Source organism: Larus michahellis, chromosome 4 (genome assembly GCF_964199755.1).
Source record: "Larus michahellis chromosome 4, bLarMic1.1, whole genome shotgun sequence".
Taxonomy (NCBI): domain Eukaryota; kingdom Metazoa; phylum Chordata; class Aves; order Charadriiformes; family Laridae; genus Larus; species Larus michahellis.
In genome coordinates, this window is record NC_133899.1 from 2,868,362 (window position 1) to 2,888,538 (window position 20,177).

A 20,177-nucleotide genomic window follows, 5' to 3' on the forward strand; every position below is an offset into this window, starting at 1 on the left:
AAGTGTTAAAAACCCTCTCAAAAGAGCAAAAATCAACAGCAAAAAAAAAAAAAAAAAATAATTTCTGTACCAGTTGCATTTTGTTTTAACGCCCACAGCTGGGCTCACAGTCTCGTCTAATCTTCATCACAGAGTCGAAACCGTAACGAAAGGACTGTAAAACTGAACTTCTGTCCAGCAAACTGTTTCATTCCATTCTTCAGAGCTTTCTTTGGGATTGTTTCCTTTGTGTAAAAGTTAAGGCTGATGTTTCTTCGAGTGGCTTATGTGTACTTTTAGGGTAACGTTTTGAAATGGTGAAGTCTGGTTTTTAGAGTAAGTTCAAATTCAGAAGTCGTGAGTACCTTAAAGCAACACGAGTGCGAGAGAGAAACGATCGCAGAGCCCGCAGCAATGGCAGCGCCTTCCCTAAATCGGAGCGAGCTGCGGCTCCAGATCTGCTAGTGAACGCCGTCCGCTTTGTACCACGAACAACCAAAGCTGGTAAGTCCGAGCAGAGCACTTTAGTTCCATAAAATAATCCTTACTCTGTTTCTAAAAAGGCACAAATCCATCTTTCCCCCCCAAGAAAAGTAAGGCAGCTTCTTTTAGAATAGTACTTCCAGCTTCACGGGCTGAAAGAACCAGTTCTTAAAACCTATTTTTATACACTGAAAGATGGAGATTTCAAAGAATGCTATTTATTCCTGTCTTTGTCCTGAAAGTAGAAAAAGAATTAGTTCTCAAAATGGATTTCACTGTGGAATAGAAATGATTTTTAAGCGTAAGACGGAAGGGAATCCCAAGTCATCTCCCTGCAGGGGCACGGAGAAGTTAGCGATGAGCCGTCCCTCGGGGGAGCGAGCGACGGGCGGTGCCGTTTCAGACCTGTTTTCCATTTGGCGATGGAAACACTCGAAATAGGATGGAATCTCCGGCAAACTCCTCCTCGCGCTGGCAGTCTGCAAATTAAGCATTAATAAATAGGCCAGGCTCGACGCTAAACAGCAGGAGAGCGAAGAGGGAAGCCTCACTGTAGCAAGCGAGGTATTAATCAGAGAGTTCCACAATACTTTTCCTTAAAATAACGCGTCACACTCCAGTTTTTGCGGAACTTTTTCATAGCAGGGCCATTAAATCTTGGCAAAATTTACTTTTCCTTAAAATAACGCGTCACACTCCACTTTTCGCGGAACTTTTTCATAGCACGGCCATTAAATCTTGGCAAAATTAAACACCAGACTTCCAAAAAGAACGGTCTAACGCTAGACCTTTACCATTCCACCAAAATTCTGTTTCACGCTATTTCTCGCTGGCAAGCTTCAGGGCGAAGGTACTCAAAAATTGAAGGTAATCTGTGGTACCGGGCAGAGCGACCAGAGCACCGCTCCTCCCCAAAATACAAATGACACGGTCTGAAAGCCCCGCCGATGGGTTCGCCGCCTGTTTGTTTATTGGAGGTCCCGGACGCTGGGAGCTGTGGAGTCGGGGTAGGCTAGAACACCTCGGCAATGAGATGGACGTGGGCGAAGCCGGACAGAAATCCACTCCACGGAGCGCTCGCAAGTCTTTCGCTGGCAGAGGTGCCCCCGCCCGCCACCATCTCCTGTGAGAAACCCTTGGAACCACCCCTTTGCTCTCTTAAATTTTTCTTACGTGAGCAAGAAACGCGTTGGTACGGAAGCAGAAAGCAGATCCTGCGTGTTTTCAAGTGCAGATTAACAGCTTCTCTTGGACATAACTTTCCACTAGGAATGAAGGAAACTCCTGCTCCCATTTGAGCCATTTCTTTTACTTCGGTCAATTCTAGTATTACAAATTGTGCATGTAACTTTATAAATATTTTAAATAGTTTTGTAAATATTTAATATTCAGCTAATTTGATTTTGAATTGTAAATGTCAAGTATTCTGGTATTGGGATTTTTATGTTTTATTATACTTTGTTAAAAGTAAAATTGTACATTTTTAGAATGTTTTTATCTGAGTAAATTTAATGTATGGAAAATAAAGAGTTAAACAGAATCCCTTTGGATTTTTATTTTTTTTTTTTTAATTTAAAGGGGCTTCATCTGTGTGTGGAGGCTTCATCTGTGTGTGGAGGCTTCTCCAGCTTGGCAGTTACCAGGGATTTTTGGTTTTAATTCCCTTTATTACTTTTGCTGTCTCTCCACCCACAGCCGTCTGCAGGTGAATCACGGATCTATTACAGCGCTCGCAATCGCTCTCCTCTCCTGGACTCAGCTCCCGCCTCGGGAAGCACTTGCTGTTTGTCACTGAGCGCGGCGGTGGCGGCGGCCGGACTCCAGCTGCCCCCCACCAAAGCTGGTACCTGGTTTTCCAGGGAATGGGAAAGATGCGCAGGGAGGATTTACGCCCTGATCCGCAGGAAGGCAGAAGCCCAGCCTCCGGACACCGCTCTGCTGCCTCGGCTCGCCCCTCGCGCAGGGGAAGGGGACGGCTGCGCTGACTGCAGAGGAAGCCTCCGGTGAGGGTAAGAAAAAGGAAGGGCCACCTCGCTGTGTCCTTAAACCTTTTGTGGCCGGTGCCTGGGGTCGCTCCGGAGGAGCAGACGCAGCACCAGGATTCTGAATCTTTGAGAGGTCGGTTGAGCAGGAACAGAAACAAATCGGGGATGTGGAAAGCCATCCGTGTGCCCCGATCCGTTCCCATCTACAAAGCAGAACGTTTTACAGGGCCATTACAGCCAAAATTCCTCCTTGTGGAGGGTGGGAGCTCCCACTGCGAGCTGTTGATGACCATCAGCGTCAGAGGTTTCAGTACAGGCGTCTAGTCGTTGTCAGCAGGAGCTGGTTCACCACCTTGTGCGTCCTGAAGCAGGTGGAACAGACCTCTCTGTGCCCTTCCCTACAGAGATTCGATCTAAGAAAGCCGTCTAGAAATAACCACGCAAGCCGTAATTAAGTTGGGATGTAATCCATCCATATCAGCACTGTATTAATTTTAAAAAAGCAACATTTGTACAGGAATATCAGTCAATCACGTTGTAATTACAAGTATGGTTGTCAGTTATGAGTTAAACAATTTCTTACACGAACAAAACTAAACATAGAACAAGCTGCATTTAGAAGTTTACGTTGGAGTAAAAACACAGAGAACAATAAAAAAAAAATCGGAAGTAAGCATTGTGAACGAGATGCATGCAAAGAGGTGTAGGTAGGTACAAATTGTACACCTTTATTGAGCTAGAGTGCCAAGACGCAGTAGTATTGCTTCTTTTTTCCCCCCGTTATAGTAAGTTAGCTTCCAGTAACAGATGTAGTTAGTTCACAGACACATAATATACAAGAGTAATCTCATCCTGCTACACTTCACTTGACAACGACTCTAGAGGAAAAACACAGGTCCTACGAGATACCTTTCCTCTGCACAGGCTGCCTCCCTGCTCAGGACAGTAGTGACACCGACATCTTCCAAACCCCATGCAAGTGGCAGGAGACTTCAGTGATGGAGGAAAAAAAATAAAATAGCATTTGTTCATCAACTCTCGACAGCAACTCACTCCTGGACCTGAGCTGCTTCTAAAAGCGGTTTGCCCTGACCCCCCCCACCCCCCCACCCCCGGTGGTAACATGCAAAACAAGCGAGAGACTGGTTAGGCAGTGCGGGTTGGTAATTCCAGTGGCGTGTCCGAGTCCGATGGTGGTACGGAGGTGTGTACAACAAAGCCGTTCGCGTCGGAGGCCTTTGAGCGCACCCGCCCTGCCGAGGAGATGGAGACGGGGCGGACAGGCGCTGCTCCTGTCTCAGATTGCACTAGCCCGATTCAGGCTGGCTGCAGCCATCGGCACAGCCCCGAGTGCTGGCAGCAGGGTCCCTCCGCTGCCTTCTCCCAGCAAGGGAACGGCAAACCTCCAGGCTGGGGGGAATCATCTTTTGGAAGCGAGCCCGTGTGAACAACAGTGCTTCACCGAACGCACAGGGATTGGAAATTCGTAACAGACCGGCGTTTATTTCAGTGTTACCTGTCCAGGTGTGTATTTTACAGTTAAACACTTCCTAAAACTACAATAAAGCTGTGGTGTTTGGTATGAGTACTTCAGAAACTGGCACCATTCCTGAATTGGTGGTGCCACAAAAAAACAGAAACAAAAAAAAAAGAGTTGTACTCCCCCAGCTCACCCCAAGCACTTGCCTTAACTCACTGCAGCACTGACATGAGTCTCACGGAGCTGCAGAAGACAAGGCTCCGCCTTGGAACATTAAAACATATTTGCTCTCATGAGAAGCCTTCCCATTTGTGTTTTTTTGTTTTTTTTTTTTTAAAAAAAAAAGGTTTAAGGAATCATAGGGAGATTTTCCAGAAAACTGTCACACGAAACACTTTAGCTCCTCCCTGGTGCCTGTTTGCTTGTTAAAGTCAATCGAGTGTCCCTTTATTTGCAATTGTCACATGCACAATTGGGTTCCATTCATCAAGTCCAGAAATGTAAATGTGCCTGTGTGGGATATTACAGCAGGTTTCAAAGCTGGAGGTGCTCGTCTGTACTGTTTAATAGTCACAAACAAGGCAAGGTAAGATGAGACACCTGCTAAAGCAAGACTATGCTAAGGTACTGAGAGCGTAGGTGACATCCGTTTCTTTCCCTGGGGTGTGTGTGGGGAAGAGTGGGGGTGACGGCCAAGGGTAAACCAAAATCCTAGGCTAGAAGCCGCTTGCGTGTCTTAGACAGAAGATTGCACTCCGAAAGTCTCCTGAGAGGCGTACACCATGTACAGGAAGCCATCCTCGTCCTTCTCGCTCTCGTACACCTCGGATATGGGTGTGGAAACGCTCACCATGCTGTGTCCGTTCACCAGGAGGAAGAACGCCTGGTTGGAGTTCAGCTGCAGGCGTCGCCTGTTGGGGGGAGATTGGGGGAGCGGAGAGGGGAAGGAGTTTGACAGTGATGACTACGCATTTCCACTCACATTAACACAGGACAGATGGCAAAACAAAGTCCACCACCGACAGCGGGAAGATGTCCCCACCCAAAGCAGCCCCACCACTGCAGAAGGCATTTGCTTCCCACCTCAAAGCTATATTAAATTCTACTAAGTCCAGTCAAATCCATCTACTGAGAGGCGGCCTTATTTCACTGGAAAAGCCACGCTCCAGAAGGGCGTTAAACTGAAGCGAAAAGGAAAAAAGGAAGAGTTACTCCTTGCCAGGATGGTGCCGGGGCAGTGGCATCATCCCTGTACAACCAGCAAACACGCAAGGCCTGCGGGACCTTTGGCTCGCAGCTTCGCTCAACAGCTTCTCCCTGGAAACGTAAACCCAAGCTGACCTTGAGAGCTCCACGTGAAGATGGGGAGGGAGGACGCGCAGAGCTTCCAGGCGAAGGCCCCGGACCTTTTAAACTCCCTTTGTCACCAGCTCTGTAACAGCCTGCGTTTAACGTTCGGAGCATTTTGCCCCCTCTTCTCCTCCCTCCCAGGAGACGCATCATGGGAAAGGCAGAGAGAAACAGACTTCACAGACTGCGTGGTACAGTAAACCTCTAAGTTTGGCATTTCCCTTGGATCGCTCGCTCTGGTTGGGAGGAAATAGGTATTTCTGCTAAACTGCCTATTGGAAAGCAGGTTTGCAGAGAGGAGCTCTCTTACTACTTCATAAACCAAGAAAGCACTCAGATATGTGGAGGTGCGACCAAAGAAAGAAGGAAAGAACAGATCAGAAGAGCTTCCTGCCGCTTCTGCTCGCTGCTGAGGGGCAGCAGCAGCTGGAAAAAAGCTCTGCTCACTCCAGAGAGAGCAGGCTGAGAGAAGGCAGCAGCTATCTGAGGGTTGGGACGGACGGGCTTTGCTACGCACAAGAGGAGCTGGCTAAGGACCAAGTCCAGCTGGGACCAAGTCACCTATTAACAATGAAGCCAAAGAAAAAGGCGGGGAAAATTCTTCAACTTGCTGTTAACCTTTTTGCCCAGGGCCTTTAATGTTCATGAGAAATTCTGGAAGACTTGAGCAATGTGGTTCCTGTTTCCAAAATCCTATCTCACTTTCTTGCTCAAGTAAGAGCTGGGATTTGCTTGCAACAGACGGTTTTTGTACAAGCCTCCGAGGCAGGGAATTGTTTGGACGTGCAGGAAAACTCTCCGTTTTTACAGCTTGTGGCCTCTAAGAACCAGCTTCCTGCTACACTGTGACCAACAAAAAGCAAACTCTGGTTTGCTGCTAACTTCCAAGTTTACCGCTTGAGAACTCTTACTAATGAGATATTCCTTCTTGACGTTAAGCCAGGAGAAATGCACTTCTAGCAGAATTTCTGACCACAATTTTAGACCACCCAACTTCCGCACCGTGGCTACTTCCCCTTTGCCTTTTCTTGCAAGCAAAGCTCAAGCACCAGAGCGGAGCAGTACTCAAGCCACAGTCTGTGCAAGCAACTGGGACAAAAAGAAAGACACTGGTCTGAACGTGTCTTTTTCAGGCTTCAACACTGTCATTAAGGCAAACCTCATTTCATGATCAAAGGGTGCCAACATCAACCCTAAGCAACAGCTCAGAGCTCTGGCTATGAGCCCAAACTCCCCCTCCAGTGGGTGGGAAGAGGCAGGCACTCCAAAGAGAGACTCCCAGGCAGAACACCAAGAAGGCATCCTAAAATAGCCAAGCAGGAAGCGCTGGAGCCCTGGGCCAGAATCACCCATGTTAGACAGGGATTCGTGGCCCCAGACTCCCTCCTACATCTCTGGGAAATAGTTATTCCTCTTGAAAGCAGACTACCAGCTCAGCTCTTTTCAGAGTTTTTTCCCAGCGAAGCCAAAGGAAAAGCACCTTCTCGTGCATTTGTCCTAGTGATGGCACCAAGCGCTCATTAGATGAATTTTCCATTTAAAGAGTTCCCAAATGCATAGACCAGCTGGGAAATTAACAAAGAATTATAGCCTTAGGTCGATGCAACTTACATTGAAATCACAGCATACTACCTGATAATTTTGATTAGCTCGCTCATGTTGACATGATCTGGCACCAGGAACTTGGTCTTATCCAAAACTGGAAGCTGCTTCTCTCCCTTGTACCTTTCAATGATCACCTAAAAAGAAACAAAAAGAAAGGAGCAGAAGATGTGAAATGCAGAAACGGCGTCTGGTGCCCTCAGCTGCCCCCTCCATTTTACACATAACAAAGTACAAGCATTTATGCTAAACTCCATTTCCCTTCATTTGTGAACGAAGTATCTCGAATCTGAAAAGGAACAACCATCTTCACGTGCCTTTTGTTCCGTTTGCAAGAGTCACTGCAGGAAGGGGTAACAAACAGGCATTTAACAGCAAACATCCACAGCTTCGGTGCTGTTTGAGAACAGCTCACTTGCTGGAATCATTTAATCTAGCAATGAATTACCCAGCAACAAGGAAACTCAAGAAGAGATAAAGCACATTTCCCTCTAACGCATTAGTGTGGCTGACCAGGGGCTCGGGCTGCTATGGAAGTCTGCAAACTGAACCAGTTTTCACTAGAATTTCTCCAGTTTCAGGCCATCTCTTTCGAAGAACTACACCTCCAGGTGAGTATGCTATTCCATTCACCTCCCATGGTTACTCTAATGCAGGAGAGAAAGCTACTTTTGAAGGGTATAAAGCCTCAAAGGAGACAATTTCCTCCTCCTTAATCTCAAAACAGCACACTTAGGAACCAGTAATTCTGTTAAGATTATTATGTAGTAACTACTTAATTCACAAGGAAATTGCAGATTTGCCAATTTAAGTAGCACCCTGCCCAGCAACTGTATTTAGTTCCTGCTTTTAAGAAATGATCTCAGAATTTGTGCACTCCCGTTTCCACAGCCATGTGGGTTTTGTTGTTTTTAAATCAACGGTAGCTACGTGACACCATTCACTTGGATCATTTCCATGCTCACGGGGTCTGGCTGTGTTGATATTCAAAAGTTGCACAGGTGAAGTGATATTGAGCCAATTTAATTATATCAGAGAAAGACTTCCTTACACCAGTTTAAATAAATGCTGGCTCATTCTGGAAAAAAAAAAACCAAACCCAAAACACTACTATTTTTAAAAAGGTAGATCATAACCAATAGATAATATTTCCAACAGAAAAATGAAGGATGTTGACAGGACAGGAGGAATTCACCATCTAGCGTGACATTGCCATCTTATCTCAACCAGAACTGTTAATGATAATAACGAGGCAATGACTCAAGCTAGGACATGGACAGGCAACCACAGCAAGCCTTCAGGGATCCCAGCAGGCCTCTGCCATAGTTGTGAGTTTGCATCACTGCATCTGCAGCGATTTGCTTAGGTACCTCTGAATTATTGCCAGTAATGAGAGTTTTGCTATAAATCAATGGCTTTCAATCTGTGGCCACAGAGCTTGGGGACTACGGCTAAGTGATCTGTGAAAGGTAGGTGAAAAAGCAATCTTCTGTCAGGAACCAGCTTTGTTAGGAAAGGGCCTTTTGGGGAAACCCACAAATTCCAGAAAAGTCAGAAAATCTCTGCTATAAAACATCACTTGTTCCCATGCCCAACAGCATAGTAAAACAGCAAGCAGCAGCTTCGAGATGAACTAGTTTAAAGCTAAAGGAAAACTGAAAATCTTTCAGTTTCTATTTGACACGGAGGCAACAACTGCCTCTGTTCATGAACTTGCACCGGAACTGCAGACAGTCTGCAAGCAGTTTGTTGACAGAAGAATTTCCATTCCCAGGGATCACCAGCTCTCATCACTGAGAACCACAGGCTGAGGTGTCCAATTAAGTTCTCATTTCTGCCCCCCAAGATCTCCTGAGACCTTTCCTGTTCCACCAAATGGCCATAAGGACAGTTGTATTTATTGCTTACTGTGGTCACACAAAAGCCCACCAGTTGCGAAGAACTCATCAGTAATAGATCACAATCCACGCCTTTTGCTTCCTAGAATGCTTTGCTTTGCATTTGTAACCTTGAGGATGCCATAAATAAAAGAAAATAAAAATTCAGGCAGCATTTGGAGCTGACCAGCTAAAGTACAGAGACAAGGTGAGGGCTGATGCCTTCTTTGAGGTGGGCCAGCACCAGGGTGGAGGGGTTTGAGGGCCAAACAGCATTTCTGGAGACCTCAAGCAAAGGCCCATTTCCCAGTAGGCAAACATTTCTGTCTTTCTCAGCACAGACTGGTGATAAAAATCGTAACTGTCTTTACATTACTGCCTATTCTTCTTGGTTAGCCTCTGCAGACTCTTCTTTTGGAGAAGAAAAACACTGAGATGAGAAGAGCAGAACACTCAGGAGAATCTCAGAGCTCAGCCGGGGTGTGGTTTTCTTTGAAGTTACAACACGCAACTTCAGTACACAGGAAACCCCATTTCCTCCAGTCCCCAGCTAGCACCTTGCTCTACCACACTGACTGCTGGTTACTAGTTCAAGAATGTTTCTGAAATCCAAGCTTAAAGAGCCTGAACAGCCAAATTTTAATTTGGTCTCATCAGGACAGATCTTTTATGGGTTTCTAGCTACTAAAAAGAACACGAGACTGGAAATTGAGGTTAAAAGAACCAGACTTACTGGTATTTTAGTTGGATGCTGATCTCGAATCAGTCGTACATCTTCCACTCTTTGCTCTGCAAGAGATTAAAAAAAAGTCTTTTCAAACATCCACAGTTAATGCTGTTATTACCTTATCTCTCCACCCCTGAAAAGAGGGACTGCATGTTAGTAAAAGCCACAAAATGAAATTCAGGCAAAACAGTTTTCAGATGGGACAGCACTGTCAGAAGTAAAACCTCTCCTTTGACAGATGATACTTTTGCTCTCTAAGCCAACGTGACAAGTACTGCATGCACGCTGCCTGGAACTCCTAGAAAGTGATAAACGAGACAGCTTCTTCCCCACACACCTCATTTTCTGCCCTGTAAAGCAGACATTTAATCTCCTAAATTTATGGCATCAAATTACACCACCCAAGTTAACGACTAAATATTCCGTACTATTTCTTAAAGATCCCAAAAGAGGAAGTTGTCAACAATTATCTGAGACCTAAGCCTAGCCGAAGCCTGGCAGCATCAGCTTACGCCGTGCGTTCTACTATTACTGAATTACAGTTTTCTATTTTGTTTATGCCGCACCCATTGTTGCAGAAGCTGTTGGTAAGTTCTTGTGTACCTAGACATTTCACCGTCCTCTGTGCCAGTTTTCAGAACAAAGTTCACCTCTCCTCAGACATCAATATTAATAGCACAGATATTATAAACCAGGCTAAAGTACACGTCTGAGCCAAAGTAAACAGGCACAGTTGCTTTTAGAGGCAGTTGCATCTGCTTATACTCTTCCTACTTTCAGATTCAGTGAACTCAATTTTAACCTCTCCAGCTCTTTTCAGCGGGCCGGAGCTTTCCAGGCCATCTCCATCTTATAAACACCTCTCAGAGAGAGGATTTAGTGTTGCATCACAGCTTTAACAGAGAGAGGTGCTGCTCACGGGAGAGGAAGAGCTTAGATCAGCACCCATCAGCCCAACTCCTTGCTGGTATGCTAATGCACAGGACACACTACCTGTCCCGTCACTCAGCAATAACATCACTCAGCTCTCCATTAGTCCATATTAAGTCTGTGTGCATGAAATACATCTCTGCGCCTTTTTAAGAGCCCAGTAAGGAAATGCAACTCACGTGAATCACGGTTTTAAGCAGGTGAATCAAGCAGAACTAAGGCAAGGAATATGCAAAGCCTCCACCTGACCAAGAACCTGAAGGCCATCCTGCTTCACATCTCACAGCCCAAGCCACGCTCTTACAGACCAGCATTAACACTTCAAGGGCAGAGATACTAGCTAATTAAAATACTTTTTAAGATTAACCAGAAACACAAGAGAAATGGGGAGGGAATGAGACCAATCGTCAACCCAGCAACCACAGAGAGGTTTGACCAACTTTTCAGCTGAAACAGGTTTGTTAGCGGCAATGTTATTCAGCAGAACTCCCTGGAGTGGAAGGGACATAAACCGGACAAATCATTGAGATTATTGTGTATGGCATGTTCAAAATCAGGCTTCAGTCAGCCACAGATAAACACTGTTCTCTGACGACATTAGTTGCAGTGGCAACTGCTTGGCTGCCATCCTAGCTGAACTTAATACCTGCAACAGAGGCTGCTGACAGGCGACGGGGTCAACAACAGTTTTGGAAGACTCCAAGAAAAGGGGCAGCTTAAACACAGACTCCATTAGATCAAAATTCTCCCCGCTTCAATGCATAGAACAGCTTATGTTTAACAGAACAGCCAAGACAAGGGTGGGCACACCAGAAAGCTCTCTTAAGCAGCTTGACTTTAACCCAAAGGCAGAAGGAAAAGAAAATCTGGATCAATTACTTCCACCGATTCCATTTTACGTACGGGATTTTATAGTTCACGCAGAAATAGGTTACGCTGCCAGTTCTTGTTAGCCTCAGAGCATTTCAGCCTACCTCACTGACACACATGAACAGATACTGAGCTCTTTGATTGCTTTGGTCCCATCCTAAGCACAGAAAGAATTGTTGGCACTGCTCTATCAAGGCTGTTCCTTCTAGAAAGGGACTAATCTCATTTCCCTAGCCGTCATTACACAGCTCTTTTCGATGCCTTTGCTAGTTTTCAACAACTAAACGGAGGCAGGAGGCATACATCCCAGACCACTCGCAACTCCCCGGGCAGAGAATTCCTCACACCGCGCCAAGTACCAAACAGCAAGTGGAGCTTAATTCTGCTGTCAATAGCGGGGACGAAGCCGAACACTGAGCAGACGGGTCGGTAGGGAAGGGCAGGCCCAGCTCCTGGCACACAACGCGCAGTGTTGTTTCCAGGCTCCTGGGAATTCTGCGGCCGATAATGGACGATGTGGAGAGCCGATCTCCCCACCCCAAGGCCCCTCTCCCAACGCAGCGCTGGGATCGCCCCGGGGCACCCACTTGCCACCCACCTCCACCCTCGGACACCCAAAGAAGACCCTGCCCCAAACTTCCAGGCTCTGTCCCCACAGCGGAGCGGCTCGGCCCGCCTTGTCGGGGCAGAACGAGTCCCGCGGCCGCGCAGGGCAGCGGAGGCCGGGCCGGGGTTTGTTTCCATTCCAGCCCCGAGCAGGCGGCGACAGCGGCCGGGGACACCCGCCCAGCCCTCGGCGGCCCCGCGGACCGGGGCAGGGCGGCCGGGCCCGCTCCGGCCGCGGACCCCCGCTGCCAGCAGGAGCCGCCCCGGCGATCTCCGCCGCTCCTAACAAGCTCTATCCCCTCCCCGCCTCACCGATTTCCACCCCCCAACACAGCGAGGGCAGCCACCGCCGGCCCCCCCCGGCCGCGGCCCGCCCGCCGACCGACGAGGCCCGGAGGGGGCCAGGGCGGCCGGCGGGGACCTGTCAGCGACCCTGCCCCGCCGCGCCCCTTCCCGGGGAGCTCACCGAAGGTGCGGCGCTGCTTGAAGCTCTTCTCCGAGGGCATGGCGGCGGCGACGGCTCGGCCTCAGGCCCGGCGGCGGCTCTGCGCGGCGGCGGCGGACAACTGCGAGTGCCGGCGCCCGCCCCCCGCCACCACCGGCGGCTCCGCCGTCAGCTGACGCCGCGCGTCACGGCGGGGCGGGCACCGCCGCGGCGGCGGGGCGGGACGGGACGGGTATCCCACTGCCCCTCCGCCACCGGCCGCCTCGTCCCGCGGGGGACACGGCTGTGGCCGCCTCAGTGCCCTGCCGTGCGCCTCCCCGGCGACACGCTGCCATGGCCGCCTCAGCCCTGCCGTGGCTCCCCCTCAGCGACACACAGCCGTGGCTGCCACAGAGGGCAGTGCCATGTCCCCCGCTCGGCGACACACAGCTATGGCCACTTCAGAGTGCCGTGACGGTGTCCACCCTCAGCAGTACATGGTGACGGCTGCCTCAGAGAGCCCTGCCAGTGCCCACCCTCGGTGACACACAGCCATGGCCGCCTCAGAAAGCCCTGCCATGTCCCCCCTTCAGCAATACGTGGTGATGGCAGCCTCAGAGTGCCCTGCCATGTCCCCTGCTCAGCAACACGCAGGCATGGCCATTTCAGTGTGCCCTGCCAGTGTCCCCCCGCAGTGATACGTGGTGATGACCACCTCAGAGAGCCCTGCCATGTTGCCCTTCAACAACACAGTCATGGCCGCCTCAGAGAGCCCTGCCAGTGTCCTCCCCTCAGTGATATATGGTGTTGGCTGCCTCAGAGTGCCCTGCTAGTGTCCACCCTCGGCGACACACAGCCATGGCTGCCTCAGAGCACCCCAACGTGTCCCCTCTCAGCGACACACAGCCATGGCCATCTCGGAGAGCCCAGCCATTTTCCCCCTCAGCAACACGCAGCCATGGCTGCCTCAGAGCACCCCAACGTGTCCCCTCTCAGCGACACACAGCCATGGCCGCCTCAGAGAGCCCTGCCACATTCCGTCTCAGCAACACCCAGCCACCTCGGAGTGGCCCACCATGTCCCCCTTCAACATGTGCTCTTGAGCGACTCTGCCTCCATGCAGAGGTGCAAGTTTGGCGATTTGCCTTCACTTTGCCTTCAGCACAGACAGACAAAAGTATGAGGAGGCCGTGGCAAAGTATACTTTCGGGGAACACCATTTCAGGGGCAGGTTTTCCAATTCACTTTGAAGCCCATCACCCGGGCTCGTGCGGTTTGTCAGGAATTGATTAGCTCGCAAACACAATTCCAGTCACAAGCCAAGTTTGCTCGCGTTCATCCTGCAGATACCGTGTCGCGATCAAAAATGCCCAACTGTTTCCTCCTTCAGCAGCTTTCTGACACAAGCTGTTGGCTGTGGACTTTCAGCTGCCTTTCTTTCTCCTTCTCTCACATATGTTCCTGGCACCATGTTTTGAAATATAGGAACGGTTTTGCAGCAATTAGGGCTACACAATCTCGCTGTACAGTCCAGTGGCTGAGGGCGCGGGGAGTTGCAGTCAGTGGTGTCCTTACGAGCAGAAGGAGAAGGACCATTTTCTAACCAACTTAGAGATTATCAGGGTTTTTACATTTTTTGGGGTGGAACGATGCATTGAAGTTAGAGTGATGCTGCGCTCACATGCTGGAATGAGGGTTCGTTACCTAATTTTGTGATTCAGGGTCATACAGTTCCGGTGGCGGTATAATTATAGGATGTGACCATTAAAGATGTGACTAACCAAGGAAAGAAAAACAGCCCTAAGGTCTGTGAATGCTCTACCCATCACATCACTGTCCAGGGACGGCAGGTGAGACGTAGTGGGTGATCATCTGAAGGCTGATACATCTGAAACTTAAACTAGCAAATCCCAAATTTCTGTTTCAACAGACTTCTTTCTTATTTAAATGTCTGCCTTTTAAAAACCATTTTTTGGGATGAGGAAATCCTGCCACTTTCAGAGTTGTACTTCAAGGGCTGCCACAGGCTGTGTGGCTGTGGGCAGGAGGACAAACCCCAGTGAAAATATATAGCGTCGTTTTTGGGGTGTACAGGTCAGTCCCCGTGGCAGGGCCGGCAATACGGAGCACTGCATGTCATGTGGTTTTCATCCACGCTACCAACTGTTAGCAGGGCTGAAAGCATCCATATGGTGCTTAGGGAGAGCCACAATCAGAGTATCTGCTGACAGGCTGGGCTATCGCATGTTCCGCTCATGAATAATCTGCAGAGACTGTGAGAAGGAAAACTTAGATCCACACCGAGACTCGCTTGACCTTTCCCTCCTCATCTCAGCCTTCGCCTGTGTCTGCGTGACGACAGTGCAGACGGTTGGTGAGTCTGGATTTGCGAAAGGTGTTAGGCGCAGTTGGGATGACAGCATGGACATAGCCTTTGGGACCAGCTCTGCCTAAGCGCGATTCTCTATCCCTGGTGAGAAAATGCTGCTTTTGAAAATGCTTTCACTTCAAACTTGGTGACTACACTGGAACAGAGCCCTTTAAAAATCTAGCCTGCAGAGCATTTTCATTCTAGTCTTAGAACACTTTACAAAGCATTTAGTCTGAAGAAGAGAAGACGTAACTGAAAGGAGCCATTATATCATCTTCAAATATGCAAAAGGTTGCTGCAGAGCAGGAGGGAATTAGCTTTTCTCTGCATGCAGTGAGTCTAGGACAAGAAATAATGAGCTTACATCTTGGAAAAGGCGATAGAAATTAGACGTCGGGTTAAGGGTAAGCACCGCAACAAATTGCCTAGAAAAGCAGTGGAATAGTCACCATTGGATATTTTTATTTAACAAGAAATTAGTAAAACATCTGTTCTGATTTAGGGAGAATTGTTTTTTCCTTAAGGAAAAGGATGGGGTAAATAATCTCTTACAATACCTGTCAGCCCTAGTTTTTCACGAAGCAAAACAGATGGGATTTGCCCAAATTTACAAAGCAGGTTAGAGCACAAGCTGGGTTTGGATTGCAGCTCGGATCCTTGTGTCTGCACCCTGTACACCAGGGTATGCTAAATCTAAGTCTAAAGTAAAGAAAAGCCAGGCTTTCCCAACTGTTGTGTCTTACAGAAGGTTGGGTTTGGTGGGTTTTTTTGTTAGAAAGCCAGTATGAATGGTGACTCTGAACCCTAGCTGGTATTTACAGCATTTCCCTGGGGAAAAACTCCCACTTTTCCTATCTTTTCCATATGAGCTGCCTCGCAACAAAGCGAGTGTATTTCACGATCAGAATTATAAACCATCCTCTCATTTCTCTGGTACAACAGTACTGAAAAGGCTTTTTACAGTGTATAGACAAAGCTATTCCTCTGCAGCGCTACACTCTTGCTGGAAGACAGCACTTTAGCGTCTAGGGCTATTAGCTCAGCAGCTGTCAGCAGTATTAAATTCACCAGAAACACAGAGAGAAAATCCCCATAAAATAAAAGGAAGGACACGGTGCTGAGAGTAACTTGCATTTAAACCTGAATCAAAATACCTTCCCTCAGTTATTTTATCATGAATTGTTGTTATTGATCTAGCTCAGCTCAAGATCAGTGTGGGCCTTGATTTTTTTTAATACAGTGGGCAGCCGTTATTGGAGACTTGCAGGTAGAATCAGATTATAGTGAATTGATTGCAATGACTTAAAATAACTCTTCTGGGAAGTTTTAGTCTAAAATTTGTCTTAAGATGGCGCCTAACCTATGAACAAATTCCTAAATTCAAATTTCTCTGCAGAAGTCACCTTCTGAGTTAGGAGAACTCTAGCAAGAAGTGATGAGAATGACAAAACATCTCTATTTTCAGGGGATATAAAAGTATAATTTGAGAAAAGTGAAACTAAAGAAACCCACTCGCAGAACATTTTCCCTTGGTGCTTTTTCTTTGAGGTCTGACAACAGATGCACCTGTCCCTCAGTGGGAACACTGACACTGGCTCTCACCTCTATCTGGCCACCTATTTCACAAGACTTCTGGAATATGACGCTTTTGAGATTATTAGATGTTTTTCTGGATGGTAAATCCAAACTAACAGACAGACGTGCGTGATGTCGTCATAAAACCACCATTTTCTTAGAATGTTTGGCTGAAAACTCATTGCACTCCCCCTGCAAGAAGTATTGCCCAAGACATCATTGCTGTGTACTGTAACCCTGACATCAGTTGCTCCTGCTGTTCCAGCAAACATTTCTTGGCTCCAGGATCCAGTTTTAAATGGGAGCCACTGGTTTCACAAGGAAACACAGTAAATCAGTTGGTGTAAGCAACAATAACTTATGTTTATGTACTACCTTTCACTCAAAAAGACCCATAACCTCTTGGCAAGCAGTAATGAGAGAGTGAGTGCGGGAGGCATAGCAGGGAAATTGTGGAATAATACAGCATGCAACAAAGTCTTCCACTGATTTTAAATAATTCTAGGATTTAAGCAATTCCACGCATATTCAAATATTAACTGAGTACTACGTAGCCTGTGGCTTCAGTAAACACCCTGCTTATTTACATCATGAGAAACTGAGGCGTGCAGAGGCTCAACGAGCTGCCGGCGATTGCACAACCATTGCTCAGCAGCCGACCCAGTAATAGCATCTCCAACACCTGACTGACAGTCCCGTGATCTGTCCCGGGCAGGATAATGCTGCTGCGAACTGAGCTGCCAGAGGTGCTGGGCACAATGAAATTGTTCAGGCTGGACCGTGGCCAAAGAAGAAAGAACAACAACTGCTTCTGGTACAAGTGCTGTAAAGTCTGGGGTGACCCCAAGCTCTCATGACCGCAGCTGATCATCAGATCGACTAATACCTCACTGCAAGGACGGTGTGTTGAAGAAAAACCATACCTTCTTTCATAAAGAGAGGACTGTGAGCTCAGCTCTGAAGCAGGAGGATGCAAAACCCTTCCTGAGTCATCAGCAGCGTTTTCTGCAGCACACTGGATTGTCCCTGAAGAGCCCAGCCTGTCCACTGATCAGTTTATCCTGTGCAATCTGGTGAGATCAACGTCCAGACAAAAAGCAGGAAGATAGGAAATACTAAAATCAGGATGAGAAGTGCTATTTTCCAGCTTAAAATAGCAAAGAACAGATATCTGAGATGAAAATATGTACATCATAAAAACCAAAGCAAAATTCTTTGGTCTTTCTATTGAAATATTCTCTCTCCACAGTGTCCTGCCTCCAAGGATGCTTATGACAAAGCAGAAATCGCACTGCAGGCTCATGCCAAAAAAACATGCTGCAAATACTTTGTGTGGCAAACAGGGCTTGCAAGGAGGGCTTGTTCATCTGTCTCGGCTTGCCTTGCCATACTTTTCTGTCCCTCCTGCCAAATGGAAAAATAAATAATTCTCTCCTCACCGCTCAGGTTATAATTGGCTGGATATGCCATCAGCTGGCTCATCCCTGCTCAGAGGCTGGGAAGGCGTAAACACTTCCAGGATTACAGAAAATGAGGACACTTAACTTTGGGACCAATCCAAAGCCCTTTAGAGTGAGCGTGAAGGCTAATTGACTACAGCCAGAGCTGCATCAGCTCCTTAATTGCTGAAGGGAAACAAAACAATAAAATTTCCCTTTTCAGTACGTCCTTTTTCAAGAGCCCTGTGGTAATGGCTGCAAGCTGCCTGCCTGAACCAGCGGGACTGGGAAGCTCTGGGCTATTAGTCTGCGATGTTTACAAAAAAAGGTGCTCAGACACTTGGTAGCGCCACAGAGGATGGGAGTTGATGATAACGCACTTTTAATGTTTTCCCCATCGTCACAAATGAAGCTGGTAGAGTCAGATAATGGATTCAGTCACACAGAGGAGAAAGTGCCAATTTTATAGTCCGATGACAGGGTGGTAAATGCTGAAGTTGTAAGTTATATTCAGTTATAAGCACTCCGTTCTGCACCAGCTCTCTGCCTTCCGGGCCCCGAGGAGCTTTGCTGTGCCCAGCAAACTGTTTGCTTGTAACTACTGTGTGATGGTCCACAAGAACAGCACTGGGAACCTTTTCTGACTTGGAGGGGTGACAGTGATTGTTTCTCCACTGTAATGTGATGCGAGGCTGGGATTCCCCCACTCTGCTCCATGGGAAGGGGAAATGTTGTTATTCCCAAGCACCATGAGCTCCCAGGGCTTGTCACATTCCCTCTGAGTTTGCTGGGCTTCGCTCCCTGCCAGGTGACATCGGTGCATCATGGAGGTGGGCACAGCCTTCCAGCCAGCCAGACTTTTCCCCTTCTTCCTCTTAATCTGGAGGAAACAGGCATGTGGCGATGGAGCTCTGTGGGAAGTGGCATGGATTTACGATGGGCTGTCCTGCCTTCTGCTGGGTTGAACTGGAAGGGGGGTCAGTGGGCCAGGAGGTCCTCAGTGACGGAGGAGGTCGCGGTGGCTCACCATCCGTGGAGCCAAGGCCATGGGATATGGTTATAGGGGTCAGGTGGGGGAGGTAAAGGGAGAGAAGGTTGTAGGGTAATGAGGCACATCGGGAGCATTCAGAGGAAAAGGAGAAAGAAGAAAGTCCAGACAAAAATAGAAAATGCAAGAGAGAGGAAAGCATGTGTGTGCTGTAGACTGCTGAGTTTCTGCTCGAGGCAATGTCACCAAGGACATCTTTGGTTTCATTCACATGAAAATCCTTGCCATCAGTACTTTTCCTGTCCCCTCCATGAATCCATCAGTTCCTAAACAAACAGACATGACAAGGCCTTCTAGAGCTGTGTCAGAAACTTTGAGTACCAGCTGAGCATAATGTAACGTGGGGGAAAAACCATGTGATTCAGTCCAGGTGTAAACCAGCTACAGACATGTTTCCAAACAGTTGATGTTTGGTTTAGGTGACTCATTGTCCATGTGCCATTTTTTTAGATGCTTGGAGGAGCTTTTCTGAATTTAGTCAGAATGGTGGGCGCTACACTCATCCGTCCCTGAAGCCCCGCTATCAAAAGTGACATCCTCGTTCCACACGCGGGCAGTGTTGGAGGGAGGAATGCAGAGGTTCAGGCTGTAAGAAGCCACGTGTTGACTCATCCTGTGGCCGTAGCAGCTCTGTTCACACCACGAGCTGGCAGCCTGGGCTCATCACCTCATCGTCCTGAGTGCATGGCCAGCCAGATCCTTGGAAATCAGGGTATCGACAATACGAGCTGCCCACTAGACCCTTGGCAAAATCCTCAGGCTGTCCCAGCATCTCTCCTCTTGCCCCAATATCTTGTCCCAAACATTTCTTCTTGTCTGTTGTCCATTCCTCCTTCATCTTCTGCAGGCGAACAGCTGCTCTACAGTGATTCTTGTGGGTGAGGTTTGGAGACTTTTTGCATCAAAAGTCTGTTTTCCCGTCTTCTTCCAGTTTAGGTACCTGTATTGCCACAGTGAGTGCTGCCTGGAGACCCTCACGGAGGGTGAGGCCCGTCCATCCCGATCCAGGGCAGCACTTCTGCCGGCGCCGCAGGGAACCCTCTTCTGCTGAGCGCTTCAGCGAAACGCACGGAGTTCATTTCACTGCAGAAACCCCAGTGGAACCGTGACTCTTCACCGCAGAGAGGCAAATGAGGTGGCCTTTAATTTTTGTAATGAAGTGGAAACAACTTGATTTCCTTGCCAGCGCGTCGTCAATGCAGCCCTCGCGGCCCATTCCCGGATGAGGATGTTCAGGAGCCCTGAAGGGCTCTTTCAGGAATGCAGCTAGGAAAAAAGAGCGATTTGCAAAAAAAGGTTAGGTCAGGAGAAAATGTGGGGACAACAGGGCCGCGCGGGAGCGGGGTTCTCGAGGAGCCTCGTTAGCGCAGTAGGTAGCGCGTCAGTCTCATAATCTGAAGGTCGTGAGTTCGATCCTCACACGGGGCAGAA

At 48.2% G+C, this 20,177-nt stretch overlaps 1 protein-coding gene and 1 non-coding gene across 2 annotated transcripts; one reads left to right on the top strand and one right to left on the bottom strand.

Moving 5' to 3' along the window:
• Positions 1-2,898: 2,898 nt before the first annotated feature.
• On the bottom strand, positions 2,899-12,676 carry MAP1LC3B (microtubule associated protein 1 light chain 3 beta). The gene is made up of 4 exons (XM_074582752.1): positions 12,356-12,676; positions 9,490-9,545; positions 6,910-7,016; positions 2,899-4,838 (listed from the first exon to the last, which is right to left on the bottom strand). Exons 1-4 carry the CDS (start codon positions 12,393-12,395, stop codon positions 4,664-4,666), a joined length of 378 nt encoding a protein of 125 aa, XP_074438853.1. The 5' UTR covers positions 12,396-12,676; the 3' UTR covers positions 2,899-4,663.
• A 7,425-nt stretch (positions 12,677-20,101) lies between these two features.
• On the top strand, positions 20,102-20,174 carry TRNAM-CAU (transfer RNA methionine (anticodon CAU)). Its single transcript has one exon. It is a non-coding gene; the product is annotated as a tRNA-Met (tRNA).
• Positions 20,175-20,177: the final 3 nt, after the last annotated feature.